General features: G+C 34.5%; 1 protein-coding gene across 3 annotated transcripts in view; it reads right to left on the reverse strand.

The window, feature by feature from the left end:
* Positions 1 to 21,833, reverse strand: part of LOC110113617 (DNA polymerase epsilon catalytic subunit A) — a 58,913-nt gene extending 37,080 nt beyond the window's left edge. The window contains exons 1-13 of one of the 3 annotated variants that reach the window (XM_020846263.2): positions 21,235 to 21,833; positions 20,825 to 21,035; positions 20,655 to 20,720; positions 20,465 to 20,524; positions 20,272 to 20,367; positions 19,175 to 19,335; positions 18,869 to 18,957; positions 18,485 to 18,702; positions 8,996 to 9,082; positions 8,780 to 8,914; positions 7,560 to 7,682; positions 6,786 to 6,869; positions 6,317 to 6,481 (exon numbers count right to left, since the gene is read on the reverse strand). In XM_020846263.2, the coding sequence (XP_020701922.2) occupies positions 6,317 to 6,481; positions 6,786 to 6,869; positions 7,560 to 7,682; positions 8,780 to 8,914; positions 8,996 to 9,082; positions 18,485 to 18,702; positions 18,869 to 18,957; positions 19,175 to 19,335; positions 20,272 to 20,367; positions 20,465 to 20,524; positions 20,655 to 20,720; positions 20,825 to 20,986 (1,446 nt within the window). In that variant the 5' untranslated portion in view covers positions 20,987 to 21,035; positions 21,235 to 21,833. Of the gene's footprint in view, positions 1 to 6,316; positions 6,482 to 6,785; positions 6,870 to 7,559; positions 7,683 to 8,779; positions 8,915 to 8,995; positions 9,083 to 18,484; positions 18,703 to 18,868; positions 18,958 to 19,174; positions 19,336 to 20,271; positions 20,368 to 20,464; positions 20,525 to 20,654; positions 20,721 to 20,824 lie in introns of all 3 variants that reach the window. The other 2 variants (XM_028696839.1, XM_020846262.2) reach the window with 2 other exon arrangements.
* Between the last annotated feature and the right edge of the window lie 879 nt (positions 21,834 to 22,712).

Below are 22,712 nucleotides of genomic sequence, written 5' to 3' on the forward strand. Positions count from 1 at the left end.
GAACTACTTAAAAGCACACTCAGTGAAGGGCGCAAGAACTACTTAAAAGCACACTCAGTGAATAGCCCTTCTAATTATTCATGAAGCAAATGCACGCAAGGGGCACATGCATCTTTTGGCCCCAACCGCCCAAAACACCTACAAGGGACTGAAATCTTTCGGTACCTTTCATTCCTTCGTGCCTCCTTATTCGGCCGAACGCAAGAGAGGGAAAGAGGGCGGAAGGAGCAAGGCTAGGGCGGCTGCATCGGCGATCTCCGACGGCCCTTTTTGGAAGAAAGTGAAGAGAAAGGCTTACAGAGAAAGAAGGTAAGTAACAAGCAAAGATTTCCTTCTCTTCGCTTAGATTTTTTAAGAGGAAAATTTTAGGGTTCTTACAAAACTTAAAATTTTAGAAGAAGAACGTTTAGGGAATGTTTAATGATGGATTCTAACGACAAAATTTAAGTTTTTCCCAAAATTTTCAGATTTCTATAAATTACGGTTTTTCCTTAAATTCATATTCTTTGGAAATTCCTTAACGAATGCTGTTCCAAATAGCATTAGGAAGATTTTAAGATGTAAAAATTAGAGTTTATCACAAATTTTCATTTTTCCTAAATTGTAATTTAAGAAAATCCGAAAATTATTATGCCTAATTATTAAATGGAGGAAAACGAAGGTTTTAGCATAAATTGGTGATGGAAATATGGAAAATTAGATTTCCAAATTTAGAGCTTTAGAATAAAACAAAAAATTAAAGCTATTTGAAATTAATTTAAAAATTGGTAAAGGTTTAAAATAGGTAAATTATGAATTTAAACAATAATATGAATTTTTAAATTTAAGATATAATTAAATCCTAAAATAATTACCTTAGGAAAATGTTAAAGTGAATTAAGGATTTATGTTAATGATAAATAATGACAAGTGATAAACATTATAATGACATTCATGTATGTCTTAATGCTAATGAAAATTAAGAATTAGGATTAATGTTTAACTATATGACTTGTTCTTTTAATAAACATGATTTAAGGTTTATATGGGATGAACGAAGTTACACTATTTGTAGGATTTCGAAATATGAGAGGAAAGGCATTGAAAGAAAAATGGCAAATTTCACACGTCGCTTAGGTAGGTACATTTAATTCTTCAAATTCAATGTTCTTTTATGCTCTTTTAAAGTTAAATGCATTGTGATACGTTTTAGCATTAGAATAGTATGTTAATTTTTTTTCTTTGGCATGTCAAAAGTAATTGTTGTTTTGTTTAAAGTTTTTAATAAGTTCCACATTTTTATTTAAAAAGAATCTTCATGTAGCCTTGCATAAGAATGTGATAGATAGAAGCAAATGATTGTTATGTATGTTAGTCGTCTATCTTATGATAATTATTGCATGTGAATTTATGCATGTTGGGCGAAATACCAATAAGGTGCTTTGGCACAATATAGCTCTTTGGAACAATATGGCTTTTCGGGGCAATATGATAAAAGAAAATGATATGACCAATAAGTATGTATACATGATCAGTACATTTTCGGTACTCCGGTATGGTTGTATAGAATACAAATAAGATAAGTGTATATGTGTACAGGAAATAAAGATAAGTTGAAAAGCATGAAATGAAAGAAGTATTAAACTTATGAAATGTAAAATGATCATAGGAATTCATAAAGAAATAGGTGCAGGGCTATGTTTGTATGACATTATATTATTTACTTCTTTAGTTACATGTTGCTCAATCTCATATTAAAGCATGCTTATTTATCTTCGTTACATTGTAATTGAGTTTGGTAGAATTATTTGTTACCCGCTGAGTTTTAGCTCACTCCCTAGCTTTGAGATATTTTCAGGAGAACCATTGTTTAAGGATGGCGGATAGGCAACAATATACCTACCAGCATAGGGTTACCATGGGAGACAGGTTCTTTTGTTGAATGTACTTTTGATATTTCTTTTTTGTTTTTGTGGATCTCGCATGTCTAGTTATGATCCACATGTGTAAATTTCTTACGATATAATAAAATTTTTGCGTTGTGGAAGTTTTAGTGGCTCTTTATAATTGTTTTGGATGTTAAATATGTTAATATTTACGTGATGATATATGAATTATGTTTTAACTTTCGTCTGACATCCGTTCCCTTACTCGAACTTATCGGGCCGGGTCGTGACACTCGTGAAACTCACAATCGAATCCACAAGATATGCATAAGCAGATAGAATGTGAGCAATAATGAACATAAAATGCAAAGTCACCAATGAAGTTGCATTCACATCAACAATTACTACATTGTGTCCTTGCACATCTCAAACAACTGCATTCACCTCAATTATTTCCAAACAAGACAAAACAGTCAAACATGTTGCACATCACGAGTGTATAATTACCTACGTGACATGCACATTAATTACTAAAAAGAAAATCCATAACAAAGCAATGAGTCTCGCGAGCAGGTAGTATACCCAATGAACAGGCAATACATCCTGTGAATGAAAATTTTCAAACGAGACAAAGAATTTCATGATTACGCGCCACGAGCCGTATAGTTATTTAACAAGGAGTATGAAATGCGTCAAATCATTGAAAACAATTGTGTCCACACAACCTGCAAAAGTACCAAGCAAATGTACTAAAAATGTGTAAATGTACTTATGAACGTATAAAAATACTATGTTAAGTGCGCTAAAGATCATGCAAGTATGTAAGTAAATCGTGTAAATGCATCAAGAAAAGAGCAAGTACACTAAGAAATATGCAACTGCACTGCCTAATGCATCGTGAAACATATAAGTACGCCTTTCAAATGCATCAAAAGGCATGCGCGACAAATTGAACCATTGAAATCAATAAACCCGCATTCGACTATTCCATTCAATTCCTAAATCCTAGGTCTTATAAAGCCATGCAGGTTAAAATGGAATAAATTCAATTTTGTTTTAACTCAAAATGCATACAAACTTTTCGAAATCATATAATTATGTCAAAAACTTCAAACGCTAAAGCGTCAATATTATAAGTAAGCTCTAAAGTAGGTTGTTCTGCTTATAAGGCAGGGTTGTAAATCCTCCTCTTTACAAGGAATGGAGTTGACGATGCTTGAGACTCATGAGAGATGCCCGAACAATAAGTTTTAAATGGCACTCCATAAATTTTCTTTAAAGCCTCTCTAACTTCAGATTTACTAATACGCCGATAAAAACATAAATCTTTATTTTCATCTAGGGTGCTAAGGTCACTATAGTCAATCTTATTTTCACAAGCTGTTGGAGAATGAAGGGTGGAAAAGCTGCAAAATTACACGATTTTATTTTTCGTTTATATTAAGCTTCAATGCCTTTTACAAAAGAAAAAATCATGACACAATACAAACATTAAGTTCATCGCTCGTATGATGGCACACAAAGTTGGCCCGTCAAGGAAGATAAGTTTGTGAAGAATCTTAGCTAAAAAAGGTCAATATCTTACTTAGTGTATTTGTTTGATTTATTCTCAAAAGATCTCTTCCCAGTATGAAGGTGGCATACATCCTCTAACAAGTGGTTTAATAGCCAATCCACACCACAAGTAAACAATTATAACCAAAGGTCTCTAACCAGGTGATTAGCGGCAAAATTACACGATTAAATTATAATAACAATCAAAGCCCACAAGCTCCCCAATGACTTAAAACAAGTTAAGTAATAAATCATCAGGTATACTTGACAAGGCAAAAAGCCCTTTATTAGCTAAGTTCAACTAAAATTTATCCTCTTAAACAAACATCTAGACAAAGTATACAAGATTCCCTTAGACTAATAAACCCATGATTTTCAATAAAAATCCTTCAATCGGTTTGAGTTGATCACCTCCACTGATTAAGTTAAACAGGGCCCATGATGAAGCAATCAAAATTCCCTAGCTGATTGTTCAATTCCTGCATATATTTATGACCGGTTTCTTTTGGCAATTGGGCTCCCAACATAATTTAAATGCTGCCTTTTTCTTCTCTTTCCTGGTTGGCTTGAGGGGACGACTGATTTGGCTTTTGGAATTCCTAATTTATGGTGACTTTTGAGATTCCTCTTCTCCAATTTATGAGGGTTGTTTTGTGGGCTTTTGGGCTTCTTCTTCCCTCCTATATATAGGATTGTTTTGGGTTGTTTTAGAGGAGGTTATGGAGAGATTTTTGGAAACTAAAACCTACGGGTTTTTGGATAGCTTGCGAGCTATGCCTCTTCGTCTTCACCTTCTTCTTTGATTTCGTCTTGGGCTTCTTATCTGTTTCTTCTCTCCGCAAGTGATCACCTCATTTGTATCTTTCTTCTCAACTTATCTTATTATCAATGTATTAAGTGTTTAAGTGTCTTTTAACATGTCTTTATTATCATATCATCTATAATTTATATTTTCGTCATTAAATTGTCATTTTAGTTGTTCTGTCAATATATTCGGCTTGTAGTAGGTAAATTTTGGAAGACTTACAAATTTTGTATTTGTAGGTAATTTCTTTTGCCTACATCAAAATGGTATCAGAGCTTTTGGTTGTGTGCAAGTCTTTTTGTGAGTCTTTAGAAAATATATATTTATAATAATGAGCAGTCCAAACCATCATCCTTTGGGAATCTCAAGTCAAGAGTCGATAAAATTTCAAGATGAATACGATCCTGCCAATGTTGAAAGCCAAACACCATTGCCTAGTACTCATGAAGTTGGCATTCCATCTGGCATCAGTCTCTCGCCCGAGGGAGATTCAACAGACTCAATTCAAAATGAACTTTACAAGATACAAAGATTGATGTACTTATGTGATGAGAAATTTGATAAAAGAACTCAGATACTTCTCGCTGAATTTAATCAATAAAAGGAATTGATTGAACAGAAATATGTTGTTATGATTAAGGAATTGGATTGGTCAAACAATGAAAATACTGAATCGAACTCACCAGGAGATGAGGTTCTTCCTCCATGGGAGAATTGATGCAATCAAAATTCCCTGGCTGATTATTCGGTTCCTGCATATATTTATGATTGGTTTCTTTTGGCTATTGGGCTCCCAACGTAATTGAAATGCTGCATTTTTCTTCTCTTTCCTGTTTGGCTTGAGGGGGCGGCTGATTTGGCTTTTGGAATTCCTAATTTATGGTGACTTTTGGGATTCCTCTTCTTCAATTTATAAGGGCTGTTTTGTGGGCTTTTAGGTTTCTTCTTCCCTCCTATATATAGGATTGTTTTGGGCTATTTTAGAGGAGGTTATGGAGAGATTTTTGGAAACTAAAACCTGCGGGTTTTTGGAAAGCTTGCGAGCTATGCCTCTTCGTCTTCCCCTTCTTCTTCGATTTCGTCTTGGGATTCTTATCTCTTTCTTCTCTCTGCAATGACCACCTCATTTGTATCTTTCTTCTCAACTTATCTTATTATCAATGTATTAAGTGTTGTCTTTTAACATGTCTTTGTTATCATATCATCTATAAATTGTAATTTAGTCATTAAATCATCATTTTAGTCATTTTGTTAGTATATTCGGCTTGTAGTAGGTAAATTTTGGAAGACTTGTAAATTTTGTATTTGTAGGTAATTATTCTTTCCTACATCACATGACAACCCGAACTACAAAACTATAGGATTTTGATCAAGTTGATCATCATTCCCCCCATCATACATTTTAAGTGTAAGGTGGTAAATTTCAAATCTTATATCAAATTTCATTGCCACTTAACTTCAAACAAGTAAACTTAATCAAAAATTCTCTCTCATCACTTGGAGGGATAATTAACCATAGAAACTTCCACCTATGAGAAGCCTAAAACTCTATCATAAAATTTTCGTAAAATGAGGGCTTATCAAGGTACTGTCCTATTTTCAATTAAACCTGTCTTTTAAAAATTTGACCCAAGAACACCAAAAACCATCTCAACGTAGTTGAGGCATTAATTCTCAAGGCCCACAAGAATGATGAATGTGAAAGTGAGAATTAACAAACCCTTAAAAAAGTTGGGATAAAGCAAATGATGATGATGATGATGATGTTGATATTGATTCTCTTGAGATTGTTTTATAGGCACATATATACTTATCAAAGCTTAAATAGAAATAGCATGTTAAAAAATGAAATCAAAATTTTGATATTGCAACAATAAGCCACTAGCCTATACTGAAAATGAATCATTTTGTCAAGGAACACTTCCAAGAAAATGTAATCAATAAATATGTTAAATCTTGAACGCCTTGAACTCTAAAGCATATGGAAAAAACAATTTGAACTCCAAAGCATTTGAAAGAAAAATTTTTAAACAAAAAATATTAAATTCAAATGAGATATATTCCTTAGAAAAGAAGAATCCTAACAACACACCTGTACCATCAGAAGCATTTCACATAGGGTCCCACTTCCTTTCCGTAGAACTTCATCCGGAGGCATGGGAATTATGGTTGCAAGTGAGAAAATAAACGGGTGGACGTAAGTCATATAAAGGTAGTAAGTTGCCACAGCATCTGAAACAGAATAGGAAGCCATCGTCTGAAATAGCAATAACAACACCGGTAACATCAAAAACTGAAACGCATTAATTCCAGACAAAACAACAATATATATTCAACACTGATGTATGCAATGCAGGAAAAGTCATGTTAGCCTTGTGAGGCATACATTGTCCACGAGTATATAAAAGACAAAATAATTATAAACATATTACCCAATGCTCCACAACAATGTTGAAAATACTGGAATATTTGCTTTTTGAAATGTCAGGACAACATCTCATCATTGTAATGTACATATCCCATCGCCTAAAGTTTCAGAGAAAGACTTGCGTTCAAATTACCTGAGGTTTATCCCTCGCAAAACGAACCATATCTTCAGGGTTGACCTCCAATGGATCATAACCTAACTTGGCTTTCGTGACAGCCTGGAGATTAAAAAAAAAGGATCAGAATAAACCAAAAAATCCATATTACATTTAAAAATAAACTGAATGAGGAGAGAAGAGACCAGTAGCGTGACTTGGGAAAAAGAATAAATTCTAGTAAAAAATGGTCTATTATTAATTAGAAAAAAAAAGAAATCCACTTTGATCCCAAAATCCAGAACGAAGCAAGGGATTGTTAACCCAAAATCCGATGATAATGGTGTGTAACCAACCAGAAACCAAAAAACAAGTCATAAATCCATTTGGAAGGTTAAAATTGTTAAATTGTGTCATATCTAATCAACAACCTTTCTTCTAAACGGCAATCCAGAATCACTCAAATAACAAATAGAGTCCCATGACAATTTTTAGAGCCCATAGCTCTCGTTGTTTATTTAGAATTCTAATATTATTTATTTAGAATGGCAATGCTCCTGTCAGCTCAAACTATCTTGGAATGCAGAAGTTCTTTGAGGTTAAACCTGAAGCAAGACAATCCTCAACATTTAGCAGAACCATCTGAAATTTCAAAAACAAAATAATACTAAAATCTATGGTTGATATGCAAGGCTAATTAAAACTAGTAAAAATTATATCTACTCCATTTACTGAATTGCAAACTGTAGGATTAAAGTTCTATCCAATCGAATCATCTTTATTCGAATGATAGAGAAAAAAAAAAGCCATCACCTTTAAACCCTGGCTTCCCTGAGGCAGATAACTGTCACGTTTGACCCAAGCAAAGCAATCCAAATGGCATGAAAATTTAGCACGACATTCTCCCTGAATATTATCATGCTGGAATCCTATTTCCTGCAAAAGTAGAAATCGAACACTATTTATATCACTGAGGGAGTTCACAATGGAATTGCAACAAATACCATATTGGAAAGACAAGAAAACAGTAACATTTTTTGAACTTTTTTTCCAAAGAAGATCGCTCAATAAGAAGTTCACTTTGATGCTAAATTGACAGCATATATCAATAAGCAATATTTTTCAGCAAAAAAAATAATATTGTTAAGAGCAGAAATAGAGTGTTTTTTATGGACCATTTCAATAGCGTTTGCAATTAAGAAGACATAATGGAAGACTTCTCAAGATACAATAGCACAATTGAAGACCCCCTTGACAAGGTCAGGACAACTAATGTTATCACAAATAGTTTATATTGAATTTTGAACAAAACACATCATGAATTTCTTATGGGGGTCGCACTTTGACATTGCGAAAGGATTAGAACATAGGATATATATTAATATACATAGTGCTAAGTAGAAAGTGGGCCTTCTATATATAATGGTTGTAGGCATTTTGAAGTGCTGTAAATTTTTACACTTGGTTTTGATTTCAACAGAAAACTAGTTACCGAAGTTTGACAAGTTTCAAGCTTGAATTCAATCTTCAGTTTTAATCAAACATAAATTATGTTTTGAAATTATTAATCATAAACTAATTTCAAAATATAATAGAAGAATTTAATACAATTTTATTACTTTCAAGTTAACGCTAACAAAAGTTATTTAAAATCAGAAGAAAATTAATCTTTAAACTAAAAACCAGCCGCACCTTGCCACATGAACGAAATCTACCTGTATGGGGGCCTGCAGCTAATGCACTAAAAACTGATGTGATGACTGCAATGAATTTTGCCAACATAAACCGAAATTCCTGATGATAGAAATCAAAACAAACAAAAACTAGCCAAAACCAGACAAACTAGCCTATTTTAGGGCCATCTTTGAGTGACAATAATCAATTATGGCCGGAGCATAAAACCATGAAATGCAAAAAAAATCAAATCATAAATTTTAATGCTACCCTTGACTAAAAACTTAAGGACTGTCCGTGGCTGAGAGCCAAAGGAAAGTTGTTCCAAGATAGACAAAAAAGCAAGCCAATAACCCTACCTCACTCATTTTAATCCCATAATGAGCAGCTCGTTTTTCCAAAAACGGCCAGTCAAAGAAATCACCATTGTAGGTGACATAAATACCAGGTTTTACCTCCTGCATGTGTGCAAACCAGAGTTTGAGAAGCTCTACCTGCAATAATCTAAAGAATCAGAAAAAGCAAGATGGCAATTAAAGCAGCCATTAAAGTAACGACTCCAAAGACGAAAATACCTCGTTTTCCACATTTTTCACATTAAAACAACCTTCGAATTCTGGTTTTGGTGTATATTCCAAATCCTCAATATCTGCTCCCACAAACTAGATGTAATGCCGACAATTTTTGTCATTTAATGCAGAAGAAAAACAAAACATGAAATGAATAAAAATAACTCATGGGAAACAACTTCATTAATTTCCACTATGAAACAAATATAAATAGTCATCACATTGAACATCATTCAGAAAAGCGCACAAAAAGTGAAGATGAACTAAAGGAACGACTAAGACCTAAATGAATTTGATTTCAGTTTTTGTAGCCTTAGATGATGGAATGACATTGAGCCATGTGAATGACCTCAAAATGTCTAATAATAATAATAATAATAAAATGTGGAATTTAGGTAAAGGTTTTTTGAAATTTAACATTATCTTGCCTGATTAAAATATGTCATAAACTGAATTGCTTACTAGAAAATATGAAATTCGGCGATCATCACAAAGAATAATAATATAAATAGAAATACATATGCAGTTAATGTTCATCATAAACAATTACATTGATAATTATTGTTCACTTCAATAGCTTACTTGAATAGCAACCTAGTAGTGCTACCATGAGTAGCAAAAACGGGGAAAGTCACAATGCAAGTTGTCAAATGGCTATGCAGCTCACAACACTAAAGATAGACTCAATCATCAACATCAACTCTCCAAGGCTTTAAAGAACTCAGCTCCGACAAGTAAAATAACAAATAAGCCTACAAAAAATTATGGCCAAGGCATTGTAAATCCTAAAACGACACCCATTAGTTATCAAAATGTGGGTAACCATTCCATTTGACGATATATTTCATCCCTCCATCAATAATGGAAACAATCTAATCATTAAGGATCTTCTCAATTTGAAGTTAAAGAGGTCCACAACAGGACGGTGGTACCTGCATAGAATATATATGAGCGAATAGTGGTGGTAATAATGGTCATGTGAATAGTGGTGATGTAAGTGTCAAGACGGCAAATGCCAATATGCAACAAAGAGTGGATTCTTAACAACTTGAGTTCAAGATGTAAATAATTGAAGCCAGTTGAATCAGGCTAAACACCCGTGAACCGGACTTGCCCAAACTTATGGTATAATGGAAATCTTGTCCTGAAGCCTCACACAACGGCCCAACCCCAACTAGCCTGCAATCAAGTCTCAAATATCCCTCTTGTCAACACAATGCGTGCAATTTACAAAGAAGAAACCTAGGACATTGCACATCTCTCAACACTCCTCCCTTTTGCAGTCATTGAACCTCTCCCCTCTCGTGGCTCCCTCCCACCTATTGACCATTGCCCCAATCACAGCCACCAAGCCCTCTCATCTCTCTCCTATTCTTTCTCTCACAATCATTATAAGAGAAGGTCCTCGTTAGCATTTGTTCTCCTTTGATCGAAGGCCGACAACAAAGAAACCACCTTCGCAAGTCTCCATATTTTTCTCTACCCTACTTCCTTCCTATTTCTTAATTATCTTATATTTCTCAAATTACCCTTTTAATGGCAGCATTCTAGAAGCAAGCACTTCTTAGCTCATTGCCATTGAATTTTGAAAGGCTTGTGTGTAAGTCATTATTTTTCATTTATATACAGAAAAAAAATTATTCTTAGGTTGATTAGAATACAGTGGAATTGGATAAGATTACACATTAATTTATAATGATAGGTTTAACATTATATATCATATTTCCCAATGGTTAAATTAAGTTCATTTGTAGGGTGAGTTATATTGTATAGATTTCCCTAATTATTTTCCACAATTTAGTCAGGTTTAAACTTTTTTTTATTAGAACTTATGTCATCCGTATTTTATTATCATTTTCATATTAAATGTCAAAGTTCTTGTACAACTTTTGAGTTAAATTTCACTTGGTAGTTTTGGGGGAATCTTAATTATACTTGAAGTTGCATGCGACTTATTGTAAGTAGCTGCTATTTATTAAAGAATAAACATACCATTGTTATTATAATCATTATCCTTGTTATTCGTATTAGATTTCAATATATTATAGGATGTCAATCCTACTTTCAATATTTATTTGTTGTTATGCACGTATAATATATCTTGTTTGTTGTCCATAATAAAATTATCACGTGATAGAGCAACTTTATCTTGATTTTGATGTGATGCATGAATTGAGTTACACATGATTAAAGAAAAGGAAATTAAATAAGAGCTTAGCCGTTTATAAAGTCATGCTTCACATTAAAATTGGTTACAAGAATTCGTAGAGTTCCACTTTGCTTAGGTTAAAGAATTACAATGAAAATTGACCGAGCGATTTAAGCCAATGCAAAGGAAAAAAGTAAAGTTAAAAGCTAGTGAATTAAATCCAACAATTAATAAGGAGTTGTTCACCTTGAGACATCTTCTCTCTTTCCTACGAAACTAGGTTGAGCGGCGGAAGATCGTCTAAGCTAGTAGTGAGGTAGCCACGAGGAGGGAGGAGCCAATGATTGTCGCCACGGGGAAGAAGCTTGGAGGTGGAGGAGGCGTGGGTGGGTGGCCGTCGATGGTCCACTCGTAGCCCGGACGTTGTCTATCGATGACTTTGATGAGGGATGGGAGGATCCGATCCAAGTAATCTCCCACGGTGTCTTCGTCGGATTCAAATCCCGAGTTCGAAGAACTGCGAGCGGAGGACGTCAGAGATTTCCTTGGGCATCAAACACAAGCCCCCATTTCTAACTCGGATCCGCCATGCACATGGTGGAAGAACGATAAGGAGGCGTCGCCGCAGAAGCCTCCAATGAGAGGGAGAGAGAGGACGGCGGCGTTGTAGCAGGGGGATGGGGAGGCCGCGGGTAGAGAGAGGGAGAGGAATATTTGCTTTGAAACAAAAACTGAGTTTAATTTCAATTTTGAGGAAATGGCGGAGGGAAAATATTAGGATTTGAATTTTAATTTGAAGGAACAATTAAGGCCTTAATGATAAATTAATGTAGAGAGAAGAGAGCAAAGGGGAGCCGTGTAGAGAGAAGGGGGAGCAGAGAGCTTAAAAACTGAAATTATTTCAGTTTTTATGCAAGGGGAGGGAAAAATAATTGCATCCTTAATTTGAAATTTCAAATTAGGTTTAGGAGTTGGTTAATTGGGTAATTAATGGGAATCAAGATTGTGGGGCGGCGGCATGGCTAGGCGAGAGAGAGGGAGTTATGGAGAGAGGGAGGGGCGTTTTCCAAATTATAAGAATTGATGACTTATGGAAAATATTGAAATAAAATCCAAATCCAATTTTAAATTTAATTAATTCGGATTATTCCCAAAAACTTTCCAAAAATAGAATTTTCCAAATTTGGAAAGAAATTGAAATTTGAAATTTCAAATTTCAATGAGAAATAGGTGAGGGGATGTGGGGAGGTGGTGGAACAGAAAGGAGGCCGGCGATGAGGAGGCCGGCCGGCGAGGCTATAGTGGCCGGCGGGTGGATCTAGGGACGGCGTCAATAGGAGCTTGGCTTCTTGCTTCCTCTTCTCTACTTGGGGTCTTTGGTGGCGGAGAGACAAGAGACTAGAGATCTCAAGCCTTGGTTGATTTCTACAAGTGAACTCACAAAGAGATCACAAAGAACTCACTAAGAGATCTCTACGATATTGAACTCACAAAGAGGACAAAACATAAGAAAATTTCATTTCCATAATTCCTCCCTCATACAAGAAACAAGAGCCATTTAAATAGGCTCCATGATGATGTCATCGACAGGAAGTTTCGGCGAGTCTACCAGAGCGACATCGGAGATCGACGGCCATGATGGAGAGCCTCTACTACTGATTTTATTTGCACTAGCATTTTATGTATTATGCATTTTCTTTTCCAGTTTTCCCATTTTACCCATGAGGGTATTAGTTTGCTTTTGTAGCCCAGAGGGCATTTTAGACTTTTATATTTTGTTGTCATGTGAAGCCTATTTAAAGGGCTCTTGTATCTTGTATGAAAAATTAATGAATTATTGAATGAAATTTTCTAGTACTGATCTCTTTGTGAGTCCTCCATTTCCCCTAGTTCTCTCCGTGAGTTCTTGAGGGAAATTTCGTGGATCTCTTTGTGAGTTCCGGTATTCTTATTATTTCCCTTTGAGAGCTTGAAGAAGAGGTGCGTGCGTTTAAAATTCTGAATTTTTTTTTTCAAAAAAAAAAAATTTCGTGGATCTCTTTGTGAGTTCCGGTATTCTTATTATTTCCCTTTGAGAGCTTGAAGAAGAGGTGCGTGCGTTTAAAATTCTGAATTTTTTTTTCAAAAAAAAAAATTTATCCTGCTTCTAAGCTCTAGACCCCATCCCCAATCCTTCCTTGCCGCCGCCCCCTATCTCCCTCCCTTTGGAGATCCCTCTTGCGGCGACCACCGTTCTCCCTTACAAAATGCATGGAAGAACACGAGTGGAATTTCGAGTTTGAGTACGACAACAACGGAAGGGTAAACATCCTCAGATCACAGTTCTTCGACGTCGGTTTTGACTTCGACGACACCGTCGAAGAATACTTGGACCGGATCCTACCAACGCTAGTGGATTCCATCGACGACCACTTCTCCGTCTACACGTGGATAATCAAAGGTCGATCAACCGTGCCCCCCCCCCCCACCTCCGAGATCCTTCTCCACAGCGACGTTCCTTGGCTCCTCCTTCCTCGTCGCAACCTCAATACTAGTTTGGACGATCTTCCGCCGCTCAACCTAGTCTTCGTAGGAAAGAGAGAAAAAGGTCTCAAGGTGTGAACAACTCTTTATTACTTGTGGGATTCAAGTTACTAGTTTTTAACGTTATTATTTTCCTTATATTAGATTAAATCGTTCGGCTATCTTCTTTTATTGTAATTCTTTTGTCTAAGCAAAGCCGAACTCTACGAGCTCTTGTAACCGATTTGAATTTGAAGTATGAAATTATAAATGGTTAAGCTTTAATTAATTTTCTTTTCTAACTCATGTGTAACTCAAACCATGCATCACATAACTCCACATGACAACAAATATAAAAGTCTAAAATGCCCTCCGGGCTACAAAAGCAAACTAATACCCTCAAGGGTAAAATGGGAAAACTGAAAAAAAAATGCATAATACATAAAATGCTAGTGCAAATAAAAATCAGTAGTAGAGGCTCTCCATCATGGTCGTCGATCTCTGATGTTGTCTCTGGTAGACGCGCCGAAATCTCCTGTCGATTACCTCATCAGATTTATTATGCATGAACTTAACCATTGAATTTGATTTTTGTGGTTAAAAATTTGATTTCATACACATTAGTTTTATTAAGTATAATTGATGATATTCATGCAAATCTATTGATTGTAGAATTCATAATTATCATAATGATTGTATATTACAACTTGAAAGCATTCTCATAAAAAATATGAAAATTGTATACATGTATGCAATAATGGATAGTGGCTGCCGAGCCAACGAGCCCGTAGAGTTCCGACTTCAAAAAAAAATCATTAGATTTCCTTTTGTTGGTATTTACCTTCCCGGTGCAAGGTGTTTGAAAAAATCAATTGTGTGTGTACATACATGAGCTCAAAACAATAAATTATTGATAAATCATATTGAAATATGATAATATCTAACGTGATTGTATATTGATACATTTGAATAAAATTGTATTGATGATAGTTTAACGTACATATTTTTCATATCATACTAAAATCTGACATGAAATTTATGAATTGTTTCATAAGCACATTAATTTGTCGTTTATATGTTGCTATGTAGTCACTCTTTCAATTTTTGTTGTTCATATTACATGTCCCATCTCCTTGTCGTTTATATTTTATAGTTGGGAGTTAATTGCTAAATTTGAATTCTAAAAATCATTCGTTAATTTTCACATAGTAAGTCTTGACATAGTGTTTGGCGAACCATCATCACAAGAGTAATTTTACCAGCAATAGGATATAATTGATATTTTTAAGTATGTATAGCATATCATTTGTATTTTCTTTTGAGGGTTTAGTAAATTTATTCCAGCATTGCTTTTCACTACTCTTTTGATATGTAGTTATACACTTTATTGATGTACTATCCTTTAGATTTATAATAATGAAATAAAATTTATTTTGCCTTCCATTATTTACTAGGATGTATCATATTATATTATTTGCATATGAAATTTCTTCTTTTGATTACAAAATAGGATTTATTTATCCCTTCATTGCATCCTATGTAGTCAAGGTGCATCGCATTCTAGACTCGGGGTGTAACACAAGAAACCAAAGGGACCTCAAGAAAAATAGTCATATTAAAAATAGTAAACCCCATGTCCCATAGCCTCCCATGTTCACAATCATTTTTCCAACCCTCTTAAAATAAGCTATCAATTTCTAAAAAGATCCTATGGGAAATGTCATTGTTCAGAGGCAAACCATAACCCTCTTGGAACTCCTAATAGCTCTATGCAAATTTGTAAATATTTTAGCTACTTAAACATATTTGAATTTCCAACAAATGTTAAAATTAAAATCATACAGATGTTGTGCAAATGACTCAACAAATTTGGCCCCCAACTCTATCACATCTTACGTTCGACTGGGGAATGAGATTCCAACTCTGTTTGTTGCTTTTAATATTAACATTTGAAGCATAAAGAAGCTTATGGATAAGAAGTTTTAACATATATATGCCAGGAGAGAAAGAAGACAAGCAAGAAAGTAAATCACCACCTCCAAAATATACTATGCTTCAAATTAGGCATTTCTAATGTGGTCCTCGGGGCTTTTTCTCTTCTAATTGTTGGTTCATTCAACATAGGTTGGCCTTATTAATGTATTTGTTTTTGGTTATATTCCTCATCACGAAATGATTTGGATTTGATTCATGTTGTACTATTTTCTTTAACTAATAACAATACTTATTTTTTACTTTTAAAAAGTTTTCTTTGTGAACAGTATCTATGCTGCTGCTATTGTTCAACTTAATCATGATCATGAGGACAATTATTTTTTCATTGTTTTGAAGGATTTTGATGGCTCGATGATGATGCTGATGATTGACCATGACGTCTAAGTCACAAAGAAAAAGGAAATTCTCCTAAAGCAGGTTCAAATGAAGTTAAAATTCTTTAGAACCTTGAACCAAAATATTTCAAAATAGTTGATTGAAGCAAAGTTTCTGATTCTCCCTGATTAATCAATAATCTGAAGCTTCCTATCCTGGGAAAATATTATTCTGTTTAACCTAAGTTCAGCATAGTATGGTAAAGACAAAGAATTGTTGCCTAATCAAATTATGTGTGGTACAGAGTATAGACAAGCCCTCAACCCCAAACCCCTTCATGCAATTTTCATGGCAACACCAACTTCCTCTTTTGCATAAATTTCACGATCTCGCACTCCTCGTCACCTAAGCTTGCAATATAAAAAGGACAAAACTAGGGCAAAGATTTCACTCACTCATCTCTCTCCCTTGCACATGCTAAGCCTCATTGGCCAAGCCAACCTCATCATCTTCTTCCTCTTCAACTAAGAGCAAATAGTAAGCCCTTCTCCTCATCCACCTCCTTCACTATGAGGTATCCACTTGTCCTCCTTGCCTCGTTTAGTCTAGCAAACCTTTCAAGAGCCTTCTCTCTCTTGTTTATTCCTCCTTAGCTGCCAACAACATTTCACCTAAATTGCCTTCTCCGCCCAAATTGGTAAAAGAGTTGACCTCTTATAAACTTTGTTCTAGATTAATTATTTTAATTAATATATACTATTCCAGTTAAGATTATGTCATTGTGGATTTCATAAGAACATGAAGTTGCTTTTGTGATTAGATATAATAGATTTAGATAAGATTACAAATTAATTTAAAAAAGTAGGTTTTAATATTGTAAATTGTATTTCACAATAATAATAATTAAACTAAGCTATATTAAATTAGATTTGTCTAAGGACTTTCAATTCCTTAAATTAAGGCTTTGTGTAAACAATTTTTGGATAGATTAGATTTTATGTCATCATATGTTTAATTATTTATTATAGTTTTAAATATTAATTTAGCATTCTTTTTATTTAGAGCCTTCAAATTAGTATTTATTTGGTACTATTTCTTTAGATATTAAGGAAGCATAATTTGAGTATTGCAACTCGAGATTAGTAACTTTTATTTATTGGAGGATAAACATACCATCCTTCATTAGAAGCATTATCCTAGATGCTTGTAAAAAAATTTTAAATATGATATAGGATGTCAGTCATACATACTACATAATTATGGAGAATATATTTAATGCTCAAATTGGAAAGCCATACGATGTAAATAGCTTACCATGTTTTTTTGCTGCACAACTTATGTATTTTGAAATGATCCATACTGTCCCTATGCACATCACTTAATTGAATACAATGAATCTTTATTCATTCAAAACAAATTTTATTATGAAACTAACACTGATCATATTGATTATAAAATATTGGTTAAACATTTACTTATGACATAGACAAAATGTGCATACATGTTTGCAATGAATATGTAGATCGGTATAACCCTTTTGGATACTTGTTAGCCAAACTTCAAGTCCACAAAGTGGCAACTCTTTATCTGCCTTCCAAAATTTACCCCGGAACTTAGTTCGTTAAAACTCCCTCGTCGAATAAGAAGAGCGAGCGGAGGCCGGGGCCGAATTTTCGGAGCCCACAGTTAGTTTATACCTTCCCGGTTTTAAGTGTCAAACACATTCAGTGTAAAATTTGTATTATAATAAGTTCTATCAAGTTGCTTGGTGAATCATCACCATACAAACAAATTTTTTAGCAGTAGTTATTACAAGCGGTACTTAAGCTTACGTTGCCATTTTACTTAAGACTTCAATTGGATTTGAGCCATTTTAATTAGATAGTTGTTACTCTCATTTACCTTTCATTATTTCTATCACTTCTCTATTAAACTGGCATTATAGACAATGTTGCTGCAATAATATTGATGATTTTCCTATGCTTACTTTCACATGTTATGCTTTACAATTACTTGCATAAAAAAAAATTTCTATTAAGAGTATAAAACAAATTTAGCTGATCGTGACTTTTTGAGGTTTCTCAAGAGTTCAGGTAAATCCCTTCACAATATCTTATGTTAATGAGGTGCACCATGATGAGGACATCGTCAGCATTTTCGACACGAGTACCACCAGGAGACGCCGGAGATCGACGACCACGATCATGAGTTTTATTTTGAGTCATTTTACGTAGTAGGCATTAATTCTATAACTAGCAAGGCTTTAAAATCTTATATTAAAATCCCCAAGCAGTTCTTGTTCCATTGCATGTCGTTTCACATCACACCATCTTCTAGACCCAACGATGACACATAGCTCTTTCTTTCTTTTTTACAACTTTAACCACCAATATAAAGATGCAAGGAAGCAAATCCAAATATTATTTGCATGCACAAGGCTTCGACAAGTTCATCCCTTAGAGGCTAATTCTACAAAAATGTAATAAAGCATATTAAATAATTGAAAAAAAAAAACAATTGCATTTTTTTCTCACCTCTCTATTAATTATTAGATAACCTTTTGCATCTATCATATATGACACCATCATTATCTGATCATACTCCGCATCTGGAAACTTTAGAGGAAGTTTTGTGGTCTCAATATCAAATGCACAAACATGAACTTCAGCTCGTTGAAGAAGATCAGTTCTTTTTTCCACTATTAGACCCCTGCTGGATACACTTACATCATACCACTGTCCGCATCTAACATCTGCCAAAAGAATTCAGATGCACATAAAAAGTCAAGTCTTTCAGAACAAATACAAAATACTTGTGTATTATGGTATCATGGTGATATTGCAAACTAACAAAATAAAATGCTCAAAAGAAAAAGACACGAATCATGTTCATGAAAAAATTAATATAAAAGAACTCACCATTATCAATTGCAAAACGAACATGGTAAGGGACATCATATTCACGAAGGTCAGTGATACAATCAACATAATCTTGTGGCCTCTCCTTGCTGCAGATAATACAAAACAGGTATATACCATTTAGAGGGAAAAAATATAGCATGAAGTGAAAGTATTCAAAAGGAGAATATATGTTGAGAGGCGTTCAAACAAAAAGGAAACAAACACAATGAAAACAGAGGAATAGCCTTATATCCACAAAGGTCAGTCGGTTTAACAAGCATAATACATAGTCACTATTTATCAGGAAAAAAAGCCTGTGATTACCCTTTGCCACCATATATGGATTCATATGCTTCTGCAGCACCCAATCTTGCTTGGTTCCTTTCAACAACATGTAAGAGATCATTCCTGACATGTGTCAGTTGTTGGACCGTATCAAAGCTTACCTTCAAGTATGATCCGCACAAACCTGAGAGATGGTTTTTCTGCAATATATAGAAAATTTCAGAATCTAATAGAGTACTAGATTGATGAAAACGAAACATGCAAAATGCCATTTATATGCATATATATGCATGCATCAAACAGAAATATGGTCCTACTCAAGAAATTGAAGAACAAAAGTGGAAATAACTGTTCAATTAAAGAATAATTCAATTACGAAGTTCCGCTCAGACTAGACAAATTAGGACACAGATCATACAACTAGACAAATTAGGACACAGAGCATACATAAACAAAACTTGGTGGAAAAAAAAAAGCATAAAAGGTTATTAAGAAAAGTTCCTTAAAGAATGGCAAAAAATACTATTGCGATATATACTAGACAAAAAAAAAAACTCTCTATATGAGAATTGTAAGAGAAGTCAATGCTATAGCACTTACTGATTTGTAGAATGGGTCAGCTATTTGATACGTGGGGGTGGGAGTGGGGGGGACCTTGTGGAATCTATAGAAGCTATTATTTATTATGTGAGGAGGAATCAAGGAGAAGATGTTTAATTGTTAGGAAGGTTTCCTAAATTACATTAAATTTATTTAGAAAAGTTTCCTAAATCATGTTTAATTGTTCATGAAGGTTTCCTAAATCATAATTAATTGTTTAGGAAGGTTTCCTAAATTATGTTTTATTTGTTTAGGAAGGTTTCCTAAATCATGTTTAATTTGTTTAGGAAATTTCCTAAATCATGTTTAATTGTTTAGGAGAGTTTCCTAAGGTTTTGGGGAAGTGCTTAAGCCTATTTCAAGAGTAATTCCTAGTGCCTAGGAAGAAACATAATAGCTAAATTGTAATCATGTACTTACACAAGGTGAAATGGAGATGTTTTATGTAACTTGTTAAAGAAGCTATTTAAATATTAGACAATCCTATTTCACATGCTACACAATGAATTAAAAAAAAAAATCTATCAATATGTTACCAAATCTAAATCTTCTTTTTCCATAATCTCAATATTTGAGATTTGGCCTTCATAGCGCCGACGGAGATATGCATCCACCTCTAATTGCATTTTTTCCTGCAATAATAAAAAGTATTCAATGTAAAGCTATAAAAATATCAAGTGTATTTATTTTGGAAGAATCTCTGTAAATATTGCTTTGTTGTCAGCTCACCTTGGTTGCAACATAGAAATAAGGTTGAAACACGTACTTAGCCTTGAATTTGGATCCATCCTAAAATGGGCAAATAAATGGATCAGTGAAATTCATAGAATGACAAGCAACTTCAATTTGGATTTTAGGTTTAAGTTAAAGAATGTGGATAAACCGTCAAATCAAAAGAAAAAAATTGGAAATTCATGACCTGGCAAACAAAGAATAGATCCACGCAGCTATGTATGTTACATGTACCCTGTTCCTCCCATGAAGACTGAAAAAAATTAAAACTTAAATAACAAAAACAGATATGCAGATCTACTAACTTGAAATTGTATAAAAGGGAAGCTGGAATGGTGTACCAAGGAAATTACTTACTGAAGCGAGGGTTAGCAGCCATCCTAGTCTCTTCTCTCCTTCAGTGAAGAGATCAAAGCCAAACTTGCTTTCAAGAACCTCTTCGGCGGAAAGCCGGAGCTTCTGCTTTGATGGATTTCTTCGAGAATTCGAACTTTCCCAACGCCTACCTCCTCCAGTCATGATTGAAAAAAGCCGTGAACATTAAGGCTCTGAGAGAAAAGATGTAGGGCCGGTTTGGATGCAGGGATTTAGGCAAGATTTAAGCCAAATCGTGCCAAACGCCAAAAAAATACAAAGTTAGATCTCTAATCTCTACTTCACTTCGTTTTAGCCATATTTGCCCTGAATCCCGGATTTCGTAAATCCGACTTTTTGCAGATTTCGTAAATCCGACAGAAGAAGCGCGCGAAAGAGGAGAAATATGGTTACCTTCGCAGCGAGCTCCGGCGCGACTTCCGATTCGACAGAAACAACGTCGGAGGAGAAGGCGGAGAAGATTCGACTCTTTTATAACTTACTTCACGCGAAGCGGAACAGCAACGAATAAATGCAGAAGAGGAAAAGCAAACCCTCGACAGGCAATGGCAAGCGACTCATTGGAAGCTTTGCCCCACGCGAACCAGCGAAGCCGAAAAGGTAAGCCCTACCTCACGCGAACGGCAACGAAGAAAACGAAGAGGGAAAGCCAACCCACCTAGAGCAATTCTTGATCCGGAACAGAAAGTGATTCCCCCATTATTTCTCCTAAGAGCTGTTTGGAAACAGTATTTGAGACAGAATTATAGCAGGTTAAATCAGGCTTCTCCCTTCCACGGATTTAACTTAAATGCACGGCATCTCTTCATCCAGCCACTACCATCACGAAGTTCTCCTCTCCTTCACACGCCGCCAGTCCCGCGATATCTGACCCAAAGAACTCAAGAACTCCTCTCTTCCTTCAAACGCCGCCAATCCCGTCGCTGCTTGACACCAACGAGCTCTGGTCTGAGCTTCTCCTTCGAGAGTTAGAGTAGGCTGGCCAACTAGGGTTCGGAAAATTTTCCCGCCACTTAGCTTCTCGTATCAGCGTTTCAGCTTACGAAAATACCCTCAAATGCTCCACCTATTTTCAGAAGTGGCAAAACGGGCAATCAATCCCGCGTTATGTGGCTAAAGGCGGCATTAAAGTAATTCTATTAATAATTATTCTCTTATGATAAATTAAATATTTCTTTGGCCTGTAATTAGGGATAGGTTAAAGAAAAAGTGCGAAATTATAAAAAGGTGTAGATTCAGTTATGATTTAGTCAAATGAGTATATTTAAGAGTTAATTTTAAAAGGAGTATATAAGTAAAATTAAAATGCATATTCTAAGAATATGTTAAATAGTTCTCTTGTTTTAGAAAATTAAAAAATGCAAAAAATTGTTTTCCTCATTCTTTCCGTATTCATTATAATGCTGACAACAATTTTTCACATTCTATCGATAGCGAAAAACTATTTTTCACATTCTATCGAACGTGAAAAACCGTTTTCCTCATTCTTTATTTTCTCAAAAAACCGGAGAACAGTTCAACATATTCTTGAATATATATGAACAAGTGGATATATAAGAGAAAATGAAGGCATAAGAGTTAGGAGAAATATGAATAAATTGGGTATCTTGATTTTTTTGAAAATGATAAGACTAGACTTGATTAGAGGCTACTGACACTTGTTGATATCTTGAACATAGCTATGTTATTATATGGGCTTATTCTTTGAAAATTATTGTAATGTATATATTTTTATATATAGAAAGATTGAACCATGATTGTTGTGTATCACTCTTTTTTAATTAGATGGTTTAGTGAAGTAAATGAAAGGATGTTGATTTTTTTAGTTATTATTATTTGATGATATAGAAAAAGCTCTATATTTGTGAAT

Source organism: Dendrobium catenatum, unplaced genomic scaffold (assembly GCF_001605985.2).
Source record: "Dendrobium catenatum unplaced genomic scaffold, ASM160598v2 fragScaff_scaffold_847, whole genome shotgun sequence".
In the NCBI taxonomy this organism is placed as follows: domain Eukaryota; kingdom Viridiplantae; phylum Streptophyta; class Magnoliopsida; order Asparagales; family Orchidaceae; genus Dendrobium; species Dendrobium catenatum.